The 21,926-nt window shown below is 38.2% G+C and overlaps 1 protein-coding gene and 1 long non-coding RNA gene across 2 annotated transcripts in view; one reads left to right on the forward strand and one right to left on the reverse strand.

The window, feature by feature from the left end:
• The window catches only part of ocln (occludin), a 30,512-nt gene extending 14,428 nt beyond the window's left edge, over positions 1 to 16,084 (forward strand). Inside the window, exons 5-9 of the mRNA XM_016990914.2 lie at positions 3,884 to 4,023; positions 7,860 to 8,048; positions 10,871 to 11,042; positions 12,808 to 12,849; positions 14,630 to 16,084. Coding sequence (XP_016846403.1) covers positions 3,884 to 4,023; positions 7,860 to 8,048; positions 10,871 to 11,042; positions 12,808 to 12,849; positions 14,630 to 14,731 — 645 coding nt within the window. The 3' untranslated portion in view covers positions 14,732 to 16,084. The remainder of the gene's footprint in view (positions 1 to 3,883; positions 4,024 to 7,859; positions 8,049 to 10,870; positions 11,043 to 12,807; positions 12,850 to 14,629) is intronic.
• A 347-nt stretch (positions 16,085 to 16,431) lies between these two features.
• Positions 16,432 to 21,874, reverse strand: LOC107982363 (uncharacterized). Its single transcript, XR_001729863.2, has 2 exons — positions 21,556 to 21,874; positions 16,432 to 17,701 (listed from the first exon to the last, which is right to left on the reverse strand). It is a non-coding gene; the product is annotated as an uncharacterized LOC107982363 (long non-coding RNA).
• Between the last annotated feature and the right edge of the window lie 52 nt (positions 21,875 to 21,926).

The raw sequence follows: 21,926 nt of genomic DNA on the forward strand, positions 1-21,926 counted from the left end.
TTAACCGTTACAGAAAAATATTATTGCTGATCTCTATATGAAGAATATTCTTTTTTGTACACGAAAGATTATTTTTATGGTACGTTCTGCAGAAAAAAGTCGTACTTTTGAGAAGAATGTGTGCTCTGTTATAGCCTTGAACATTTATCTTCAGCATGATTGTTAGTTGCATTGTGCAAATACTCCTTTGCCCAGAAATGGGATGGGCTGCTTAGGAAGAGGGCACACCAGGAGGGCTGCCTCCACCTATGTTATGCTTATGACATCATGCCTTCTATTGAGAATGTCAAAAATTCTGGCACCTAGGGAGAAACATTCCTGAGTATGTGAACATAGTATCCTGACCCCCAGTTTTCCTGTCTAGGGCAAAGCTGCCTCACAGACAATTAAGTAGCCTGAAGTGACTGGTCAGCCCAATGCAAGCAGTTAGTATGGGACATGTGGCAAGGACCAGAGCTGCTGTTTTAAAAGTATAGTGGGACCTCCACATTCTCTAGGATTGGGAGAGCAACACCTATACGGAAGTGCATAGGTCTGGACTGCAAATAAGAGCCTAATAATTTTTTTACACGAGTAAACATTTTTCTAGATATCTCTAGTCTTCTAGTGCCACTCTAGTCAACTTCTAGAAGAAGTTGATCATAAAGTAGGGGTCTTCCTGGGATTTTGGGCCAATATTTATCTGTTTTATGAAGGCATTGAATACATGCCGTTGTTTGTTGGAATCTGCCCTGAGTCCTTTCAGGGAGACACGGCGAAATAGAAATAATGTTTTTATTATATTAAAGTTGTGGTGGAGGATCTAGAGATCCCCAGACAGAACATATTAATCATATCTACAAATAACCAAATCTGCAAATTTAAATGTGCAAATGTAGAGGACTTTCTGTAATTTGTTTCCAGTAATGACAGTTGTTTGAATATTACTCCATGGTCACTACTTGTTGTCTTGTTTAAAAGGATAACCTGTACATGTTATTTGGTTTTTTTTTCATTTATTTTTCTTGTTTTCATTTATTTTTTCAATGCCAGCATGCCATAGACATGAAAACCTTTTCAATGCTAGCATTCCATAGATCATGCCACTGAAAGCATCCTTTAAGTGTAACTTTTACCAAAACTCGCTAATGCTACTAACTACACAATTACTAATTATATTGCTATGCCAGTCTCATCATATTTCTTTTGAAAACGAACTTAATTGCGTGCTTGTTGTCAACAAAATTGACTTGTTATGGGTTACTACAATACTTTTGCCACACTATTTCCAATCCCTGGTTAATGGGTGGCTTGAAAACAAACAGTCTGGAGCTCTAGTTGGTGTACTCAGACTTTCCGACATATGCAATTTGGATGAGCCAGCCATTTTAAATGCATGGTTTGCAACTCCGTGTAGCACCATTATGGGCAGCAGTCCATTGGCCTGCAAGTGAATTTTAAGAGGGAAAGATTTTGCTCTGGGCAGGTTGTCTTGGGTGAAGCTGGTGTGAAATTTAGCCTTCTCTGTGGAATGCGTTTCCCAAGTTGGGCCTCCTAGTTCCCTTGGTGAAAGCTTTTTGCTGACAAGTAGAAATGTGTGTGTTCTTGAGAATGTTTTCAACAAGCAGATTTCACCTGAAAGATTAGCTTGTTTAGACATTTTGTGTACTCATGTTTTTGTCTTCTTCCTCACCAAGAACCCAGAGCAGCTAAAAGCCCACATAGCATGGCACACAAAGACTATTAAAGCAACAGTTCTAAAACAGCAAACACATTTGAAAATACCATAAGGCATTAACGAAAATCAACTGGTAAAAGAAATTGAGGATCAGTGTTTGCCTGTAAACTAAGTTGTACCTATGTTTCAACTGGCATCTAAATGATTAGCCAGTTGTGTTGTGATGGCTGAGTTATTGCTGGCTTTCTGCCTAGATTTAGTGTAGTAATTTTTTTAAGAATAGTTCCAGTAGACTTTTAACTCTGTTTCCCCACATACCCCTACATAATACTTCCAGGATTAGAGACAACAATTACGAGTTCTTAGATTAGAGTTCTTGGGATCAATATAGGAGAGGCTATTTCTACTGCTTATGGTTTCTCCATAGCCCCACGGTGTGGGAAATAGCCATCTATATCACAGAATATGGCCAAAGTCTTGTACCGGCTCCTGTTCTGTATGGTGAACCAAGAAATAATTTTCAGGTGTGGATCTTAGTTCCAGGTGTAATATTCATCATTAGTCATAACAGCTTGATGTACTGAGTGTACTGAAACTTTGTGATAAGGCTGAATCCTGGTGAACTCTGGATTATCATGTTGCTTTGAGTGTGGCTTCTGCAAACAGGATTGGCTAAATAAACTACATATCTTCTGTCTGTGGCTTATGACAGTTTGAACACTTCACTGTGACTTTTCTTCCTCCGGGACACCACAGAAGTTATTTATGGCTTGCTATTGGTTTTCTTTTGTGGCTTGTTCGAGGATGGTTTGGAAGCAAACCAGAGAGCTGAGGATGGTAGTCGTAAATCAGGAGTAAGGAAGGTGTAGCTCATGGACCACCTGGGGCCAGGTTTATGGCCCTGAAGCACCTAGATATATTCATATTTGGGGGGGGGAGCTTTTCAGTTGAAATAAGTAGTTGAGGTTTTAAAAAACCAGATCACTACTAAGATATGGCACTTTCTATGCTCCTCTTGTCTTCCAAAAGCTTTGGGATTTGGCTACATTTGGGGCAATTTCTGGAACTAGGAGTAAAGTCATGTCACTTTGGGTTGTGTTAGGAACAAGTATGCAGCCAGCTAGAGTGGGGAAAAAAGAGAAATGGCTCCAACCCCTTCCACAGTTGTCACTTTTTAAAATAGTAAAAGTAAGCAGCCTGTAATCCCAGTTGTGGCATTCATCCAGGTTACTAATTCCTTCCACCAGCAATTCATATGAAAAGAGCTGTAATGATTTTGATAAACAGTCTTATTTTAAACTTTTCAGATGACAGACTGAGAAGAAATGCTGCAGACTTACCTAGTCAAATACTCTTATTTCCTACATTTATAGGGCTATAGTGAACCCATTGTAGAAGCTGCTTCTACCATTGCTTCCAACAATTCATAGAGATGCTATCTCTGTTTATTGAAGGAGAATGTAGCCATGAAGGCTAGCACTTGCTTACAGCTTTATCTCCACTTACCGTAATTCATCGAATTGCTATCTAAGATGTTTAAGGTCACTTCCACACAGCTGTATAAAATCCCACATTATCTGCTTTGAACTGGATTATAAGACAGTGAATAAATAATAATAATAAACTTTATTTCTAGACTGCCCTCTCTCCCCAAAGGAACTCAGGGTGGTTTACAGGCAAAAAAACAAAAAGGCAAATATTCAATGCCTCAAATGAGTAAAAACTAATACAATAATACAGTGTGGACTCAGATAACCCAGTTCAAAGCAGATGTTGTGGATAATCTGCCTTAATATTCTGGGTTATATGGCTGTGTGGAGGGGTCCTTTGATGGTGATTCTCATCTTCTGACAGCAAGTGTCATGGTTTATTGAAGGGTGGCGACTCTCACATGGCTTTTAATTAGAGTTAACTTGGTTCAAGATACTTGCAATGCGCAAATGGATCAATTGTATCTGAGTGAAGTTGCTTCTTATTACCCCTGTGAAAGACAAATGGCAGGCTTCCTGTTCATCAGTGATGTGATGTGTTCAGAGGACTGGTGCAGATGGTTAATGTTTTCATTGAATGCCAGGAGAGATGATCTCTTTTTGAAAACAGTTTGTGAAATTTAAGAATCTCAAATCCCCCTCATTAAAATGTGAAGGCACTATTCAGCTCTAGAAGAATGTATCCTGTTTGATGTTATGCATATATCTTCAATTCAACTTATATCTGTTCTTCTAGGTGAAAACTGTAAATGCAGAGCCAGGATCACCAATGCCAGTCGCCGACTATCCTGATCGGGTTGCTAGTCCAGCAGATTACTCAGAGTCCGATGCTCCTGTACATCAGATGTATAATGATCAGAGCTACAGAGGCACTCCGTAAGTACACTGTACCTATTTGTCTGAATGGAGCAAACACAGTGCAGCGGAAGGCCATTGTGGGATTATGGCAACAGTGATCATTGTGGTTATGCCCAGGATGGGCTGAAGTGCAGAGTTCATGCTTCAAAAGGGAGGAAGTAGAAGAAGTAATTGACAATTTTATACTTTCGAATAGCCAAGCAAAACAGATAGTTTAGAGTCTGTTTTTAGAATCACTATGGAGCCTCATAAATCTCACAGGTAATTACTTTTGTCATATGGTCATGCAAGTTTCATTAGTTACAGTGTCTATTAGAGACATGAATAGCTATGTATTTTTGTTTTGTTACTTATCCCAAAGCAAAACATGGTTAATTGTGAATACTATGCACTTCCTAAGATGTGCAACTCTAATGATAAGCATAATACTAAGAACACATAAACACTGTGATAGCAAACATCATGCTTTTCAAAGTATGCTTTCCAGGTCACGCTATTTTTTTACCATGCAGTGTGGTTCTGTTATCTTAAGAATAAGTGTTTGCCTAAGGATATCTGTATTTGAAGAAGAATAGCTAATCAACTTGTTGATAACCTAGGGGGTGAACACAATACTTTTATAGTGCAAGCTTATATATAACTACTCAGAAGTAAGCTGTAAGAGGTTCTGTGGGACTTTTTATTTCAGACTGTGTGTGTAAAACTGTAGACCTGGTGTTTTGGGTGTCCTTTTCTTTATCTACTGCTGTTTGGCTAAGCACTTCTCCTGCACCTTAATATTAACAGAAATTTATAATGAAAGTCAGCAAGAATGGAAAACAAGTTTGTTGGAATTTGAAATTGGCTCTAAAGTTGGTTTGAGAGCCTTTAAGAAAAGAGGAATAATAATCTGTGCCCCCATGTTCTTTTCTTATATGCATCTCTTTTCAACTTGAGATTTTGTTTATTTTCTCATACATTTTTTAGAAATACAAGAACATTTATAAGAATAAAGGATCACCTTAGGTATATTTGGATAATGTTCAACATAGTGACTGAGGACTTCATCATATTGAGGCCATGAAGTTAGTGGACAGCGGGGGAAACGGTGGGGCAGTGTAAAGCTGTGTTCCCTTTCCATCGTGGGTCATGGGATCCCTTCCCACAATGTTTCCCCGCTGGTTTCCTCCCACTTCCTCCGTGGCTTCTTGTATGAGGAGTCGGTGTACACCTGACTCCTCTCGACTGTTTCTCTGCACTGTTGGCACAGAGCCCTGCTGGAAGTAGCCCTGCATCATTTGATGGACTTCGGGGGACTTTGGGCCGGAAGAGCAGACAAGATGCTTCTCGACCTCAATGTGATGAGGTCCTGAGAGAGCCAATGTATGCTTCATGCATGTAGAGGCAGTCCCCGAGTTACAAACATCTGACTTACAAATGATCCATAGTTAGGAACAGGGGTGAAACAACAGGAACACTACAGGGGTGTTGACCCTTCCCTAAGCTATCCAAAGCTATTATATATATGGCTGGAGTTACACTTAAAATGTACTTGTTCTGACTTGCAAACAAATTCAAATTAGAACAAACCTACAGAATCTATCTTGTTCGTAACTTTGTGTTTGAGTAATCTCTTTTGACAACGTTTCCGCATTCTACTGCTTACCTTATTTATTTTTCCAGTGTTGCAAATGTTCATTGAGTATTCATTAGCTGTGATGGCTCATGATTGGCCTACTTCCATGTAGCACATTGCCATTGTATGGATTCAAGTGGAGTTCTGCAGAAGGGGTGATCTGAAAGCATCTGGATTTTCTGTGGCTAGCCTTTATATCTTGAGGACTTGGTTTTGAAAAACACCTTAACTCAATGTCTTAATTATGTTTATAAATTAAAAAAATGAAGCTGGTGTCCTATTTACATAAAAGGCACTCTAATGGCTGGTTGTCACATCTGACAACCACATATTTTAAAAGGTGTGTCAGTATGCTTCACATCTTCATTGCAACATTTTAGTTCTCAGGAAAGGTGGGGGAAACGTCACCCTAGTGAAGCTTTGTTATAGTGGCCAGGCCAAGTATTTACAGTTGGCACTCCACATTTCACTTTTGCAGATTTGATTTTTCATGGATTTGATTGAGCTTCTCTCAGAGACCATGCTTTTGGGTTTTGGCTATCATTCTCCTTTAAACCAAAGCCTTAAGCTTATATGTTTATTTCTTGCCATGTGTATGGATATGCCAATTTAATAAGCAAATGATATTCCAGCTGGGTGCAGCCATCCCACACCTTTCAAGAGGCTATAGCTTTTTTTCAGAAGAGGATAGATTAAATTTCACAATCATTTCTAATCATTCTGAGAGTTCTCAGATCTCCTGGTTCAAAGGGCTTACTTGACAATGACACAATAGTGGAGGCGTGGAGAAAATTAAGTCATTTAACGTGCATGTAATTAGCCTTGGTGGCAGTAGGAAATGGATATGGGTGAAGACGAAAATGATAAGGATAGCAATGATTGATAGTATTTGGCCATCTCCAGTTATACTCCTACACCTTACAATATTAGTTTCCTTTGTTGAATCTGTCATTAAGATCTGGTATAATATATGACATTTTTGGAAGCATAGGTTGTCAGATTTTCATTTGCTTTTAGATTGCTAAAGCTTACGAGTAACTGTGAGCCCATTCACTGAGGCTGAGTTGCAATTATAGGGTGCCGTTCTATTAGTATGTTTGCTGTGCTTACATGTGCGTCTGCCTTTGCCTTGAGTCCCATCTTGCAAAAAGGGCAGGATAAAAATTCAGTAATAAATACATTTCCATCTGTGTGAGGCAGAGGGATCACACTCTAAACCTTTATACTCCGTCCCAAACATGAAATGATCATAGAATACATTAATAAAGTTAGAGGAGACCATAAAGGCCATCTGTTTTAATTCTCTGCTATCCTATCCAGGAATACACAGTAAAAGCACTCCTGACAGATGATAACCCATGTCCTAGTAGCCATCAAGCCATGGAAATGTGTTTGTCTCCTGGTGAGGAGGGAATTGGGAGGAGAGATCATCTAGATCACACATGTCAAACTCAAGGCCTATGGGCCAAATCCAGCCCTCTGTGTGATTTCATGTGGCCTGTGAGGTTTTCAGTGCCAGAGCAACATAGTTACTTTCCACACAGTCTTACAATTACAAACGGCCATTTGAAGGTAGCCAAAAGGTTTATGAACCTTCGGTGAAAATGAGTTTGATACCCCTGATCTAGATGATGAAGATGTAGGCACTCTGGACTATGAAGGGGAAGGAAAAGGGCAATGTATTCCATCTGTGAGCATCTCATGTTTCTTTCTTCCTCTGATCTGAGGCCAGCTACTTCTTTGTTGTCTGAATTGCTTCCTCCATTCCCTGTTAAGCAGAAAGGACTCTTAGGGTTTGATAGCTGTTGGGGTGAAGATAGGACGGAATTGTTCTTTCTGTTCAATGTAGGATCTCTGCCTCAGAGTGATCATTTGTGTTTTGTTTGTACATTGATTCACGAATAGTGGCTTAAACTTCAGAGGGCCAAAAAAGAGGCATTCCTCAAGAAGCCTGTGTACAAATGTACTTAACACTCTGGAAGCAAGAAAACAAACAGATACAAAAATAAAATAACACTCATAATCCCTTTGCTTCCTACTGAAAGCTATAATGTCACATTAATCCACCCTAATCTGTGAAACAAGTATTGATTTATTGTATGTTTCTGAAAAACGAGGGAAATGTTGAGCATAGTATTTTAAAAAGCACTAAGTAACAGCCTTTATGCAGCCTCTGGTTTAATATATATTATTGATGCTTTGGTCTGCAATCACAACTATTTTTTACATTTTGTACTAGGATACCTGATGTTGCTGCTGCTATAAAGCAGTCTCAGTATGCCAACACCAGCAGTTACAATGGATCCTCTAAGGAGCAAACACAAAAAAGAAAAGCAGGAAGACCTAAAAGGAGCAATACAGACAACTATGATGCCGATTATACAACCGGAGGAGAATCTTGTGATGAGCTGGAGGAGGACTGGGACAGGTACAGATGACTTCACAAACTTGCACATTGCATTAGGCAGCCTAGAGCAAAGGGGATTTATAGCACCTTTGAGACTGAAAAAAATGTTTTAGCATAAGCTTTCATAGACTGGGTCTACTTCATCAGATACATAGAGATCTTGTAAAATGACAACTCCTCTGGCTCTGTAGCATTAAAAAAGAAAATGGGTTCCCTGGAACTACAAAGACAAGTATCTACTATTACAGTATGGAGGGCTTTCTTTTGAACCCACCAGCGTCACATACTCTTTTGTTGGAAACTTGCAAGAAGGCCTTTCCAGTGGCTGCTTGTAGGTGAAGTTGGTCCCCTCTCAGCAATGCTTTTGCCTGCAGGAAAATACCTTTTCATTTACAGAAACTTCTGACTATTAATGGAAGGATCTTTTAATGGGTGTGCCCCTGGTGATGCAGCGGGTTAAACTGCTGAGCTGCTGAACTTGCTGACTGAAAGGTCGGCAGTTCGAATGCAGGAGTGGGGTGAGCTCCTGCTGTTAGCCCCAGCTTCTGCCAACCTAGCAGTTCGAAAACATACAAATGTGAGTAGATCAATAGGTATTGCTCTGGCAGGAAGGAAACAGCGCTCCATGCAGTCATGCCGACTACATGACCTTGGAGGTGTCTATGTACTTCGGCTCTTCGGCTTAGAAATGGAGATGAGCACCAACCCTCAGAATCCGATACGACTAGACTTAATGTCAGGAGAAAACCTCTACCTTTACCTAAAGTACTTTTATCATTGTTATGTCTGAAGTATTTCTAACATGTTTAAAAATAAATGCTGTGTTTAGTAGGATAATGTTGGTAATGATTTTAAAACTTTTAAAAAATATTGATTTTAGCAATACTGTAATTTACATGGCAATCTGCACTGTGTCATGTTGTGCGTGGGGGTAACATATCAATAAAGCAAGCAAACAAGTGCAATTACAAACAAAATTACATTCATATTAGAAAATTACATTCAAATTAGATAGATAGATATGTCAACTTACATGGCAGAACAGAGAGGAACAAATAGCTAAGATAAATGGATTGCTTACAAAATTACAAATGTAAAGCCATAACTCTGTAAACAAAGTTTATGAAATATGCAATTTCTTAAACTGTTCATTAATGTGCCTGTAGTATTGAGTGAATAATTCTCAAGGACTACAGATAAAATGTGCTGTGGCTCCTTACATAAGCTGAAAGAGAAACACAATTAAGCAAGGTATGCATAGCTATGGCAACTCGGAATCAGCCAGCTAAGCTGCTGAACTTCTAATGAAACTCACATGCATATAAAGCAAACAGTAATGTCTTCCATTATTATCTCCATACACTGTATGAAAATCACAACATATGAAAAGTCTGTGGGTGGGAGGGTGCAAACATGCCTTTGATTCCTTTGTGGGGGGAATCATGAATACAGTAGAGTCTCACTTATCCAACATGCACTTATCCAACGTTCTGGACTATCCAATGCAGTCTGCCTCCCGTCCGGATCCACAGCTCTTTCTCTAAGCAGCAAGGACTGAATATTTTATGGATTTAATTTTCTGTAATGTTGTTACTCTATGTTCATTTTATGCAATTCTATCTTTATAGTCAATTTGTTAGTAATCAGTGTTTTTGTAGTCAATATTTTCAATACATTGCGAGGTTTTGGTGCTAAATTTGTAAATACAGTAAATACTACATAATGTTACCGTGTATTGAACTGCTTTTCCTGTCGATTTGTTGTAAAATATGGTGCTTAATTTGTAAAATCATAACATAATTTGACGTTTAATAGGCTTTTCCTTAATCCCTCCTTATTATCCAACATTTTCACTTATCCAACGTTCTGCCGGCCCGTTTATGTTGGATAGTGAGACTCTACTGTACTTGGAGCAAAGTTATGGCTAAAAATAGTAACCATAATGAGTTGAAACAGAAGTCTTGCAAGAGAAAATTATCTAGCTGTTTACATTCTGGAAATGAATTTGCTTCACAAAATACTATGCAAATCATAAGTAGTTTGCTTAATTGGTCAATCCAGTTCGTTTTCATTCAGAATTTTTTTTTAAAAATCACCACACCAGGGTTTCAAAAAAGTGCAATTGCATAAAATGGAAACTTTATGACTGAATTCTTTTTGCAATTCCTTGATAAATTGGATTAAGTACAATATTAGCATTCACTTTAAAACAATGCTATAAAGTGTATTAGGAATTAATCCCTAAGGTTTCTGCAGAAATAGTTGACAGACTGAAATACATAGCTGGAATTAACAATTACATGAAGACATGGATATCAGACTGTTAATGAATGTCAGGTGCTGTAGGCTATATTTCGGAGGAACTGGCAAAACCACCTCTGAGTACTCCTTGCCTAAGGAAACCTATGAAAATTCATGGAGTTGCCACAAATTGACAGGCAATTTGAAGGTACAATACACACAAAGGTAAAACGTTATATTTTCCCATTTAGTGATTATATTCTTCCATTTGTACAGTTACTATTCTGCCTCTTATCTATTCAAGCATTAGATAAGAAGCAGTTTAATGTGTCTACATTGGGCATGGGCAAACTTTGGCTCTACGGGTGTTTTGAACTTCCTGACAGGAATGGTGGGAGTTGAAGTCCAAAACATCTACAAGAGGCAAAGTTTACCCATGCCTGATCTACATTCTACAGTTTACAGTTTAAGATAAAAGACTAATGAAAGGTTAATTTCCTACTGAAACTAACTTAAGCTAGATGAGTTATTTTAAAGAATAGTCTCCCTGAAATTGAGTAAGCTTTATGCCTAAATGACATTTGAAATCACTCTTTCCCCAGAGAATATCCACCTGTATCATCAGACCAACAAAGACAAACATATAAGCGAGACTTTGATGCGGGGCTACAAGAATACAAGCATTTGCAAGCAGAGCTGGATGAGATCAGCAAAGAACTCTCTCGTCTTGATAAAGAGCTAGATGAATACGTTGAGGACAGTGAGGAATACAAGGTAATTCTATTGCTTTAAATTGCCACTTTTAATACATACAAGAAAATGGATCAGTTAGTGTAACCATCTGTTATCTGTGTAGTTGATTTGAATTTTTAAAAACATAGAAACATAATTTATTTTAGAGATGAAAGCAACAAACAGAACAGCATTTTTGGATGGAAACAGCAAATAGAACTGGATTGCGGAGAGTTTTTCTATGGCAGGCATCTTCAGAGGTTGTGGGGTCTGTTAGAAAGGAAAAAACCATGAAAATGAACAAAATCTGGCTGCCAGTATTAAAAACCTCTAAAATCAGGACAGTAATTAAAGAACAACACTAAAAAAGCAGGGGAATTCCAGAGAATAAACAATCAGGGCCAGCTAACACCTCCTAACAACGGATGCCTCCAGGCAGCAAGCAACCAGACTTTGAAGCTGCAAGGCCATTCAGTACTAATCAAGGTGGTCAATTGCAACATTCACACTTGCTTCAGGCAGTCAAGGGTTCTTTCTCCCACCCTGAACATTACACAGATATATAAACCCCACTTGCCTAGTTTCCAACAGACCTCATGAAAGCCTTTGACAACAGACCTCACAACTTTTGAGAATGCCTGCCATAGATGTAGGCGAAACGTCAGGAGAGAATGCTTCTGGAACATGGCCATACAGCCCCGAAAACTCACAGCAACCCAGTGATTCTGACCATGAAAGCCTTCAACAACACAGCAAATAAAACCTTTTTTAGAATTGGGAAGAGGAAACAAGAATGAACTCTGGAGCCAGGATCTTTTATAGAGGTTTTCAGTAGCAAAATAGGTAACTGAAGATGCCAGTGAAAAGCTCGTGTTTGATGGAACGAAAGGGATGGAGTTTTAATATTATTTATGGAAAGTGCATATGTTGATTTTCTTCTCAGTAGTGTTAATGAATAAAGAGGTTCTTAAGGAAAAAGTTCTTTGTTTGGAAGTAATTGCACCCAAAGTCCAAACCAGCATTCCCATATGATTTTCAATGGTGATAATAAATGGAGTTCTATCTATTTCTGTATTTTGGATGTATCAACTTGCTCAGTGATTTAACTCAAAGTATTTGCCCAACCTTCCTAGTTAACTCCTTTTTTCCAAACTGCTTTCAAATTTGGGCCTAAGATATTTCATTATGGATGTGTATGCCAATACAGGTATTCCAAAATCCCAAACATTTCTGTCTCCAAGCATTTTATATAAGGGTTGTGCAATCTGTACTTTGTTTATTGCCATTATAAGCAAGCAACTGGGGGGACTTCCTTGCAGATCATAATCTGGGTGGTTTTGTTTCCTAAAAAGCTCTCTCCTCTTAGGTTTCCTTTAGGCTGCTTACCTTCAGGTTCTTGAAGGTTAGTATGTTGCACATTGTGGCTGAAAGACATAGCTTAATTGTGATGTCTAGTGAGAAACCCTTCATAGTTTCTAAGAGTCAAAACCTAGAGGAGGAATGAGAAATGAATGAACCTCCAGACCCAAATTGTATGATCTTGGCCTTTTAATCATAGCACATGAGGCTGATGATAGATTATTGGCCATTTTGGTGGGAGAACTACAATTGGAAAGCCATGAGGGACCCTTAGCATGGATATGGGTGGATGCAGACCATGGACCATTGCTTTCTTCATTCTTCTTTTAGAAAAATAATTGTTCTTGCCCATTAAACTATTACACAGTCATAATACTGGCCCAACCTTTATTCTGTTTTCCCTCTGGGGTAACATCTGTTGCCTAATATAATCAATGCTTCCTTTTAGGCTGCTGCTGAAGAATACAACAGATTGAAGGATATAAAAGGAGTAAGTAGGTTTTTATTTAAGAAAATGAAATATAAGAAATATAGTGTTTGTTCTTCAAGAGAGTGAGTGCAACAATACAGCTTGGTTCTTCTGTGTCTCTGATATCTTTCTCCTTCCTTTCCTTTCACACCATTAATGGCCGTTATCATTCTATAACATGCATGTAATTCAATAATGCCACAGCACTGAGAAATAGGGGACAAATATTTACTTGCCTTCCCTGTCAATGTCCTTTCAGTCATTACCTTCTACAAAGCCTAAAAAATAAGACTATTCCTGATCACATTGTTCTTCCCAAATAATTGATAGTAGAAAGGCAGCTTGCAGTGGCTTGCGTGTGTTCTCATGCATGTTCTCAGCTGAATAGAGTGCATCTCTCCATAAACCTCTGTTTACTCTAGGTTCTTTACACTGTTAAAACATTTAGGAATTTGAACTTCTGAATAAGTTGTTCAAGTTCAGGACTATTTTTCTTAACGAAGTGGATATGTTTATGAACAGAAAATCTGGTACCAGAGGCAGAAATAACATGGAAATAATAGGGATAGGTTAGTACATGTCCCAAAATAAGAGCAGTTCAACACGTTTCAGCCATGGTGGTGCTATGGGTTAAACCTTTGTTCTGGTTAGACTACTGACCTGAAGGTTGTTGGTTCAAATCCACGAGATGGGGTGAGCTCCTGTCTGTCAGCTCTAGCTTGCAGGGACATGAGAGAAGCCTCCCATCAGGATGGTAACACATCCGGACGTCCCCTGGCAACGTCTCCGTACATGTTCTCTCACACCAGAAGCGACTTGTAGTATATTCTCAAGTCATTTCTGATGCGATAAAAAGAAAACATGTTTCAGTAAACTTTTTAATCCAGAAGTAATAATAAGTGTGAACTGAAACAACCAGGTCAGGTATGCCTTGTGCAAGTAAATAAAAACATTTCAAACATTCTAGAGACAACTTCAGAGTTTCTACCAAAATTCCTCCTTCACCAACCTTACTTTCCTTGTTTCCATTTTTGTAGCTAAACTCATAGATCTATTCTTTGTTGAAGTACTGAAAGTGGCTGCTGTAGTAGTCTTATCTGTTATCCTCCCTTTCCATCTTATTTGCTAAATGTGAATCTTCAGTAAAGGGTTCTGGAGTCACCTGTTGTTTATCTTGCCTATTGCTAGTAAGTACACACAGCTACCATAAGATGAGCTAGAGCACAATCCCATTCTTTTCCACCTCAAGCTTTATTGAATTGTTTACTACTGACATGCTGCTGCCTTCCTTTGACAATCTCCCAGTACTGATGCTGTTTTTAAAAAATTCCATCTAAGGCAAAGGACAAAGTGGGATCTATGTAGACATAAAAGGACTTCATTAAAATGAGCTTTTTAATCAGAGACTTTGTATACTGAGAAATGCCTGTATAGCTTCATTTATTTTTATCAGCATGCATCACGTAGGCTAAGTAATATGTTATTTAATGTTCTTGATGAGCATCAGAGTGGTAGAGTTTTGAGTACTGGACTGAGACTCTAGAGAACAGAGTTCAAATCTCCACTCAGATATGGAAACCCACTGGGTGACCTTGGGCAAGTCATTCTCTCTCAGCTTCAAAAGAAGGCAAAGGCAAGCCTCCTCTGGACAAGCCTTACCAAGAAAACCTCATAATAAGTTTAGTCTATGGTTACTATAAGAAGGAAATGACTTGAAGGCACACAAGATTAACAGTGTCATTGACATTGAAGATTATTTCTTCCCCTTCCATATTAATCTTATCTTGCATTTTGTATTTAGTCAGCAGATTATAAGAACCGGAAAGCATACTGCAAGAAGCTGAAGAGTAGGCTGTCACACATCAAAAGGATGGTTGCTGATTATGACAGACAGAAGTCTTAACAAGAAGGAAGAAAATGGTCTGCATGGCCAAATATTTTAAGATTCATTAAGCTGGGATATGATTGTGTTGGACTGCAAGCAATGAGAGCCCTTGGTTGTTTCTACTTCACAATTGTGTCACTTGTGCCATGTTTACTCTGAAGTATGGACTCTGGCACTCATTATATGGGGCTTCTAGTAGTTTCACTGAGTCAAGGATTTTCATGATTCTTTACATCAGGTGTGTCTGTTTTAATCCCATGTAGTGGACATTTTATCTATTTGCCCTTCATGTTCTCCATGCTCCATTTTCTTTTCGGCTTTAGACCCAAATCAATCCAGTCTCTTTTTGAAGAGTTCTTGCCACAGTATAGCTTTCCAAATGGCATTTGCAGGGTAGGCTGCGTGCTTTCTCCTTGCATTAAAATGTAGCAAATAATTTTCCCCATGTAGACCATATGTCAAGCTAATGGGAATTATATTTTGAATTGCATGAAATGTCAAAATGGAGCCAATGTTCATAATCTAGTATGTATCACCAAGGACAATGTGAAACTGAATGTGAATATATCATTTTTTAAATCTCAATTTGTATTTTAGGTGGTTTTATGGTATGCATAAAAGAATTGAGGAACTAAATGTTTTGACTTGAATATAGTAAATCCATTGACTATGGATGTCTCTTTGATTTATATCTGTGTGTGCAGTCCTATACAGAGTTACCTGGGAATGAAGTAGCAGTTACTTCAAAGTCAGCACATGCAAGATTCTGCTGGAAATGACCAGACAAAGTCAGCCTGATTTGCCAAAAGTTTAGACCACTCTGTAGTGTAACCCATTTATTATGGCCAAAGAAAGTGGAAACCAGAATGTCCCTTTTAAATGTTATGATTTACGAAAGCTATTAATGGAAATGGTAAAATCTAACTGCTATTTGTACATATTGATATCCTGTGCTTTGTTAGGTCAAATACTATTCTTAACATAAATACAATAGCCTTTGATTCTGGAACACATAAGGGGAAAGTAGATGCTGTTCTACTCACAGGTGGACATTATTGGGTGCAACACAATGAATTTGACCAAATCTTGTTTAAGGCTGGCTAACTGAAATCAGTGGGGCTTAAGTTAGCCATGATTAATAATCCAATGATTTCAGTGAATCCGCTCTAAATCGGACTAAGTCTAGATCGAGTCCAGTGTATCTAAGTACCTCAGCAATGAAAATATCTGAACAAGTTAACATCTTTTAGAGTGAATAATTTTTTTAAAGTGCTTTCATAACATGTTTTAATTGGAATACAGTCACTGTGTACATAAGTCTATTTTTAGATGTTTTTATGATATGTCAATAAAATTATTTCAACTTTTGGATATACTGAAACATTAATAATTACTATTGGATTTATTACATTTACAGCATGGCCCACTGTTTAAGGCCTTGGCGAGGTATAGTACTATTCATTTGAACTTTCAGAGGGATCATTGTGCTAATGTTTTACAACAAACAACAAAGAGCCTTGTGACAACTGAAAGACCAACAGGTTTATTCCAACATAAGCGATCATAGACCAGTGTCCACTGAGGCATTTATAACTTTAATAATCGGTGATGAGCAGAACAACATCTCTATGTCTGGCAAGATTGATCAGGCTGTAAGACATCCTTTGTGTCTTTTGGGAGAGGCTGGAAGTCGGTTGCTTTCAAAATACAGTGAAATATAATCTTAGCAAGTTCTCTGGAATGTAATAGCCTTAAGAATAACTAACCAAAGCAGTTTAAAGGTATGCAAGACGACATGGGACTTCACAACATAGCTTAATATTTACTCATAACTTGCTACCTAGCCAGAAAATCTCACAAAATTTTCTTCTGTGAATTCCCATGTGACAGTTTAATACTATTTTAATCATAACCTGTTGTATGTTTTTACAACCTTTGTATTTATTTGTAATTTCCTTTTGTTTTGTAAGCTGCCTTGATCCTCAGCTTTGGGGAAAGTTTGTATGGAAATGCAAACTGTCAGTAACCTGCTCATACAAATTCCTGAATATTCCAGCAGGTATCTGCGTAACATAAGCCTGAATCATATGGTGTCACTTTGGATATGTAGTAATACCATGTTTTACTGCCTATAGGAGCCTGTATGTCTGTTCATGTTTAATGCACAGAAGTATTTCCAGAGAGTACTGGGGATGGGTCAGGAAAGAGTTAGGTATAAAATAAGTCTTCTTTAAATCTTGCCACCTTATCAAACTAGGACGGTGGAGGCTCAAAAGAAGATATTTTCAGGGGCAAAACCCTGCATGTGTTGTGTTTTTTCATGTGATATAAATTCAGATTCATGATTTTCAGCAGCAAATAAAGTCCTTTCTATTTGCCTAGTTCTCTGAGCATGTTAGCTGATTTCATGTTTATTGTTCTCTTCTGGGTTTTATTATACTTTACTGCTCTGCTTTGTTTATATTGGGTGACTGTTGACACCCTTTATTTTTTATGATCCTATGAGCTGCCATGAGAGCTTGTTAACAACAGTACTCCACTTTTTCTTAAGCAGAAATAAAAGCAAACATTTTACAGATGAAGGGAACTGACCTGTAAAGAAGTATAACTGTGTATTCTTTGTAAGCCTTGTGCTAATCCAGGTGTCAACATGGGTGTGGGTATCCAAGTTACCAACCATTTCCGGAATACCAAGAGAGACCCTTCAGGATTGCTTAACTCTTAAATGAAAGCAAGCGTTAAAAAGGAGCTTAAAACAATTCATGGATTGGTAAATCTATGAAAAGTAGCTAACCATAAGCCTTGATAGACCTCCATCTTCAAGAAGATGGATATCTGCCAACTGCTTGGGCGTAAACAATGGAAGGAAGCTTGCAAGCTTTTTCTGGCCCTGTTGAAAATAGGATGCTGGATCAGACTGGTTTCATCCAGCAGGAAAGGTTCTTGCGTAAGTAGTTTTGAATCTTAAGAGAGCAGCTTGCCAACCATCTAGAAAACAAACAAAGAATAGGTAAGTCTCTCCCTAGGAGTTTGTGGACAGATACTTCCATAAAAAATGAAAAGAACTTGCCTCATTGGAAGAGAATGGCTTTAGATGCCACATAGTTTTAAATCAACCATTACATGATACAAAGACCTGCTGAACACAAATGTGTTCTTCAGATACTTTTATTCAGTATTCCCATGAAGATAAAGATATTGGAGATAACAAACCCATTGTTTTTATAATGCTCACAATTCAAAAATGAAATTATAGAAACCAAAGGCTATATATTAAAAATGATTAGTGAAAAGAAAAGTTGGAAGGGAGGAGATGTGAAAGTATGGAATGAAGAGGCAGACTAGGACTTTAAAAACCAAGGTTTTGAATCCTTACACAGCAGCCTGAAAAGTGCAGTGGGGCTCTCCACAGGTCAGTGGGAGCAAAGTGGAGGGGTTTTTTTGTGAGCAATATTTGGCGGGAAATCTAAGTGGACCACTCTCAACCGTACCATAATTAACACATTACTATTCAGAAGGACCAGAAACTTGGGGCAGTGATTTAGCATTGGGCTACAACTCGATAGAGTATAGGGTCCAAATCCCTGTTCAGCTATGGAAACCCACTTGGTGACCCTGAATAAACCATACTGTCTCAGCTTCAGAGAGAGACCAAAGCAAGCACCCCTGAACAAATCTTTCTAATAAAAACCCACGATGGGTCTTAGGTTGCCATAAGTTCAAAACAACGAGAAGATTCAAAACAAAGAGTGAATCAAGTGCATCTCATATTCATAACATAAAATATTTTAAGTTGGAAGAGATCCCAGACCATCTAGTCCAACCTCTGCCTTGCTTGACTATACAGCTAAAATATTCCTGAAAAATAGCCATGACTGAAAACACATTGGATATCTTTTATATGCATACATATTATTTTAATTCAACTTTTCAGCTTTGAAGACTTTGGACATTATTACTGAATCTCTTTTTTTTCACTACAGATTTCCATATAATTCAGATGTTAGTGTTGAGACAAAATAATTTTTCCCCAGGTACTGACACAGAAATGAATGGGGATTTACTGATCATTTACGGTGCAGAGTTGGGATATACCTATATCAGTAGTGCCATCTGGGTATGGCTTGCATGTTTCCTGAACAAGTTAAAATAGAATTGACTAACAAGCAACTTGTGATACTGTATTTCTTAATGAAGAATATGTAAACAATCTTCCCTATCTCTTAAGAAAAATGTTTCAGTAACGCAAAAGAACTAATACAAACAAGTCTCACCCAGTTTCAAACCGAGCCAGAGAAAAAGCTGTAGGAAGAGACTTTGAACTTGAACTCAAACACTTCCTACCTTTAAAATTAATAACAAAATGCTGTTGCCTTGTAGCAAATGAATGATGCAGAAATAGGTCTATTCATTGCTGGGAGGAATATGGTATCTGTGAAGTCTGAAGGATTACTCCCATTGAAAACTATGCAAATAAAATGTAGGGTGCTAAAAACCAATTTCAATTGCACATAGTAAGAATAAACATTATACAAAGGTGAACATATAAACTGATGAATAGTGAAGATAGTTAAGATATTTTTAAGCTGCAGTCAAGACTTTCACCGAATTCTTTAATTTTTTTAAATTGTGTCAGAAGCAACGAGAAACTGCAAGTCTCTACTGGTGTGTGAGAGAATTGGCCGTCTGCAGGGACATTGTCCATCCTGTGGAAGGCTTCTCTGATGTCCCCGCATGGGAAGCTGGAGCTGACAGATGGGAGCTCACCCTGTTTTGTGGATTCAAACCGCAGTCCTTCAGGTCAGCAGTTCAGCTGACACAAGGGTTTAACCCATTGCACCACTGCAGCTCCTTAGTTCTTTAAATTAAAAATGGTGTAAATGGTCTTGGCATACATTGAAGATTGTTTAGTACTGCAATAAAATTAAAATTAAATAATGTATATATGTCTTTGTGTGTTTAAAAAAGTTTCCTTTAAAATAAAATTAACTTTGAGACTAATTTAATTTTGACACTTTGAAAGACCTTTTAATAGTTTTCCGATCTCTTTGTAATAAACTGAGGATGGCATATTTCAAACCTGCATTTTTCCACTTGAGCACCCTGGTATTTTGATGTTGTATCACTTAATTAGGAAATATTTATGTTTTTGAATCAGTGATACTGTATTTTGCAAGAAGGCTTACTTGGGACAAACCATCACATGAAATCTTGGAGTTGGGAATCATCCCAGGACCTTCTAGTACAACTCCCTGTCAGTGTAAGGATCCATCACTAAAAGCACCCCTGAGAAGTGATCATCAAACCAATTAAAAAACTTCCAGTGAGGGCAGGTCCACCACTTTCTGAGAAATTAATATTATTGTTGATGTTCAGCAATTCTTATTGTCATCAAGTTCTTCATTACATTTTCTGTAATTTGAACTAATTTATTGTAGCTCCATTTCAGCCTTTTCAGAATGAACATAAAAAGGACAACCAGAAATGCCTAGCCTTGAGGGATTTGTTTCCAACAAGGACAGGCAAAGATATTCCACAATCAGCTTCTTCAATCCATGGCCATAAAATATAATGATTAAAGTAAACAACATTAATATTTGTATTTTTCTGCCATAGATTTGAGAAGTGATTGTGGGATTTTATGATTTAAGAGGCAAAATAATATTGCTGGCTTTGGATACTGTGTACATTGATATGGGCAGCTGCTTGGATTTAGGCACTAATTTTTATCTTTGCTCATCTCTGTTGGAAACAAATGCTTCAAGGCATCCTAGTAACATGTAGTGGTAACCTTTTCATTCTTTAAAGAAATAAGGACATGAAAATGTCGTTCAAAGCTTCCATGTCAAAATATTACATTGTAATTTATTTACATTGCTAGACATCGTTGAGAAGCTATGGTACTTCCAAAAGTGGCAGTTTCACAATGATGAAAAAGGAGCAGAAAGAAGGACTGAGCAGTACCTTTATATGAGCAATAGTTGAGTTACTTTGGGAGTCTACTGTACCTCTTTCCAAGGCTAATAATTGCTTCATAAAATACATACATGAAACAAGCTATATCTGTTGGGAAAAGGGCTTTATAATTCCAAACTGCCTATCATGGTGTTTTCTTTGCTCAGTGGTGGTTTGCTTTTGCCTTTCTCAGAGGCTGAGAAAGTGTGACTCTGCCCAGGGTCACCCAGTTTTCACAGCTGAACAGGGATTTGAACCCTGGTCTCTAGAGTTGTGGCCCAATGCTGCATTATTACATTGCAATGCTACATTGGAGGTCAGCTTTTGCCAACAATGCTATGGAATTTGAAAAGGCACAAATAGAGGGCGAAAAAAAGAAATATACCAAGAGGAAGGCTCATCATACAAACCCTTGTAGGAAATGTGGAAATCAATATCCTCATTGTGAAAGACCATACGGATCCAGAATAAGTCTCTACAGTCATTTACGGACCCACTGCCAAGACACTGCTTCTGGAAGACAATAATACTTGGTTTACAATGAGTCCAATGCTAAAATCACTGCACTACACTGAATTCTTAAACCATATGCACTTTCTGACCCTTCTGAAATAGTAATGTGTAAATTATGTAAGGCTGAGTGAGGTCTGTTCAGATTTTTTCTTCACAAAAAAGCCTCCACTTTGCTCCCAAAGTCAGTATCCTATATGCAAAGTCAGTTGTATACAGAAGCTTCATTTTCTATTGACTTGCAGGTAGGTCCACTGTATGTTTTAGGCTGCAACAAGAACAAAACTCTTCCACCCATTAGAGATACAGGTAATCAAAGAGAACTTTGGGAAAGGATTATGTCTAAAATTAGAGACTGTGGCATAATTTTGTCTCACCTAATGTTTCCCACAAGAAGCAAATGGTAAGCAGCAACAAAACCAGACTGTTTGCCCTTCAGAGACAGAAACTATGCAAAGGAGTGACTCACTACTGACTGTCTCTAGACATTTAACCACTCCCAACCCAAGTTCCAAGGCAAAGCATAATATACAGCTTAAGCGGCTGAGGGGGGGAAGGAAGGAGCCCGAGGCTGTTAGGAATTGGGGGAGTTGAAGTCCAAAACACCTGGAGGGCCTAAGTTGGCCCAGGCCTGGCCTGGAGAGTCTCCTGTAACAGCGGAACACTTCTTTTCGGGACTCGCGCAGCGACCGGAAGTTTTAGACCAACGGACGCAACCAGAGAGGCGGCTTTCCTAGCAGGGCTGCTA

The sequence above is a fragment of the Anolis carolinensis genome, chromosome 2 (genome assembly GCF_035594765.1).
Source record: "Anolis carolinensis isolate JA03-04 chromosome 2, rAnoCar3.1.pri, whole genome shotgun sequence".
Classification (NCBI taxonomy): Eukaryota; Metazoa; Chordata; class Lepidosauria; order Squamata; family Dactyloidae; genus Anolis; species Anolis carolinensis.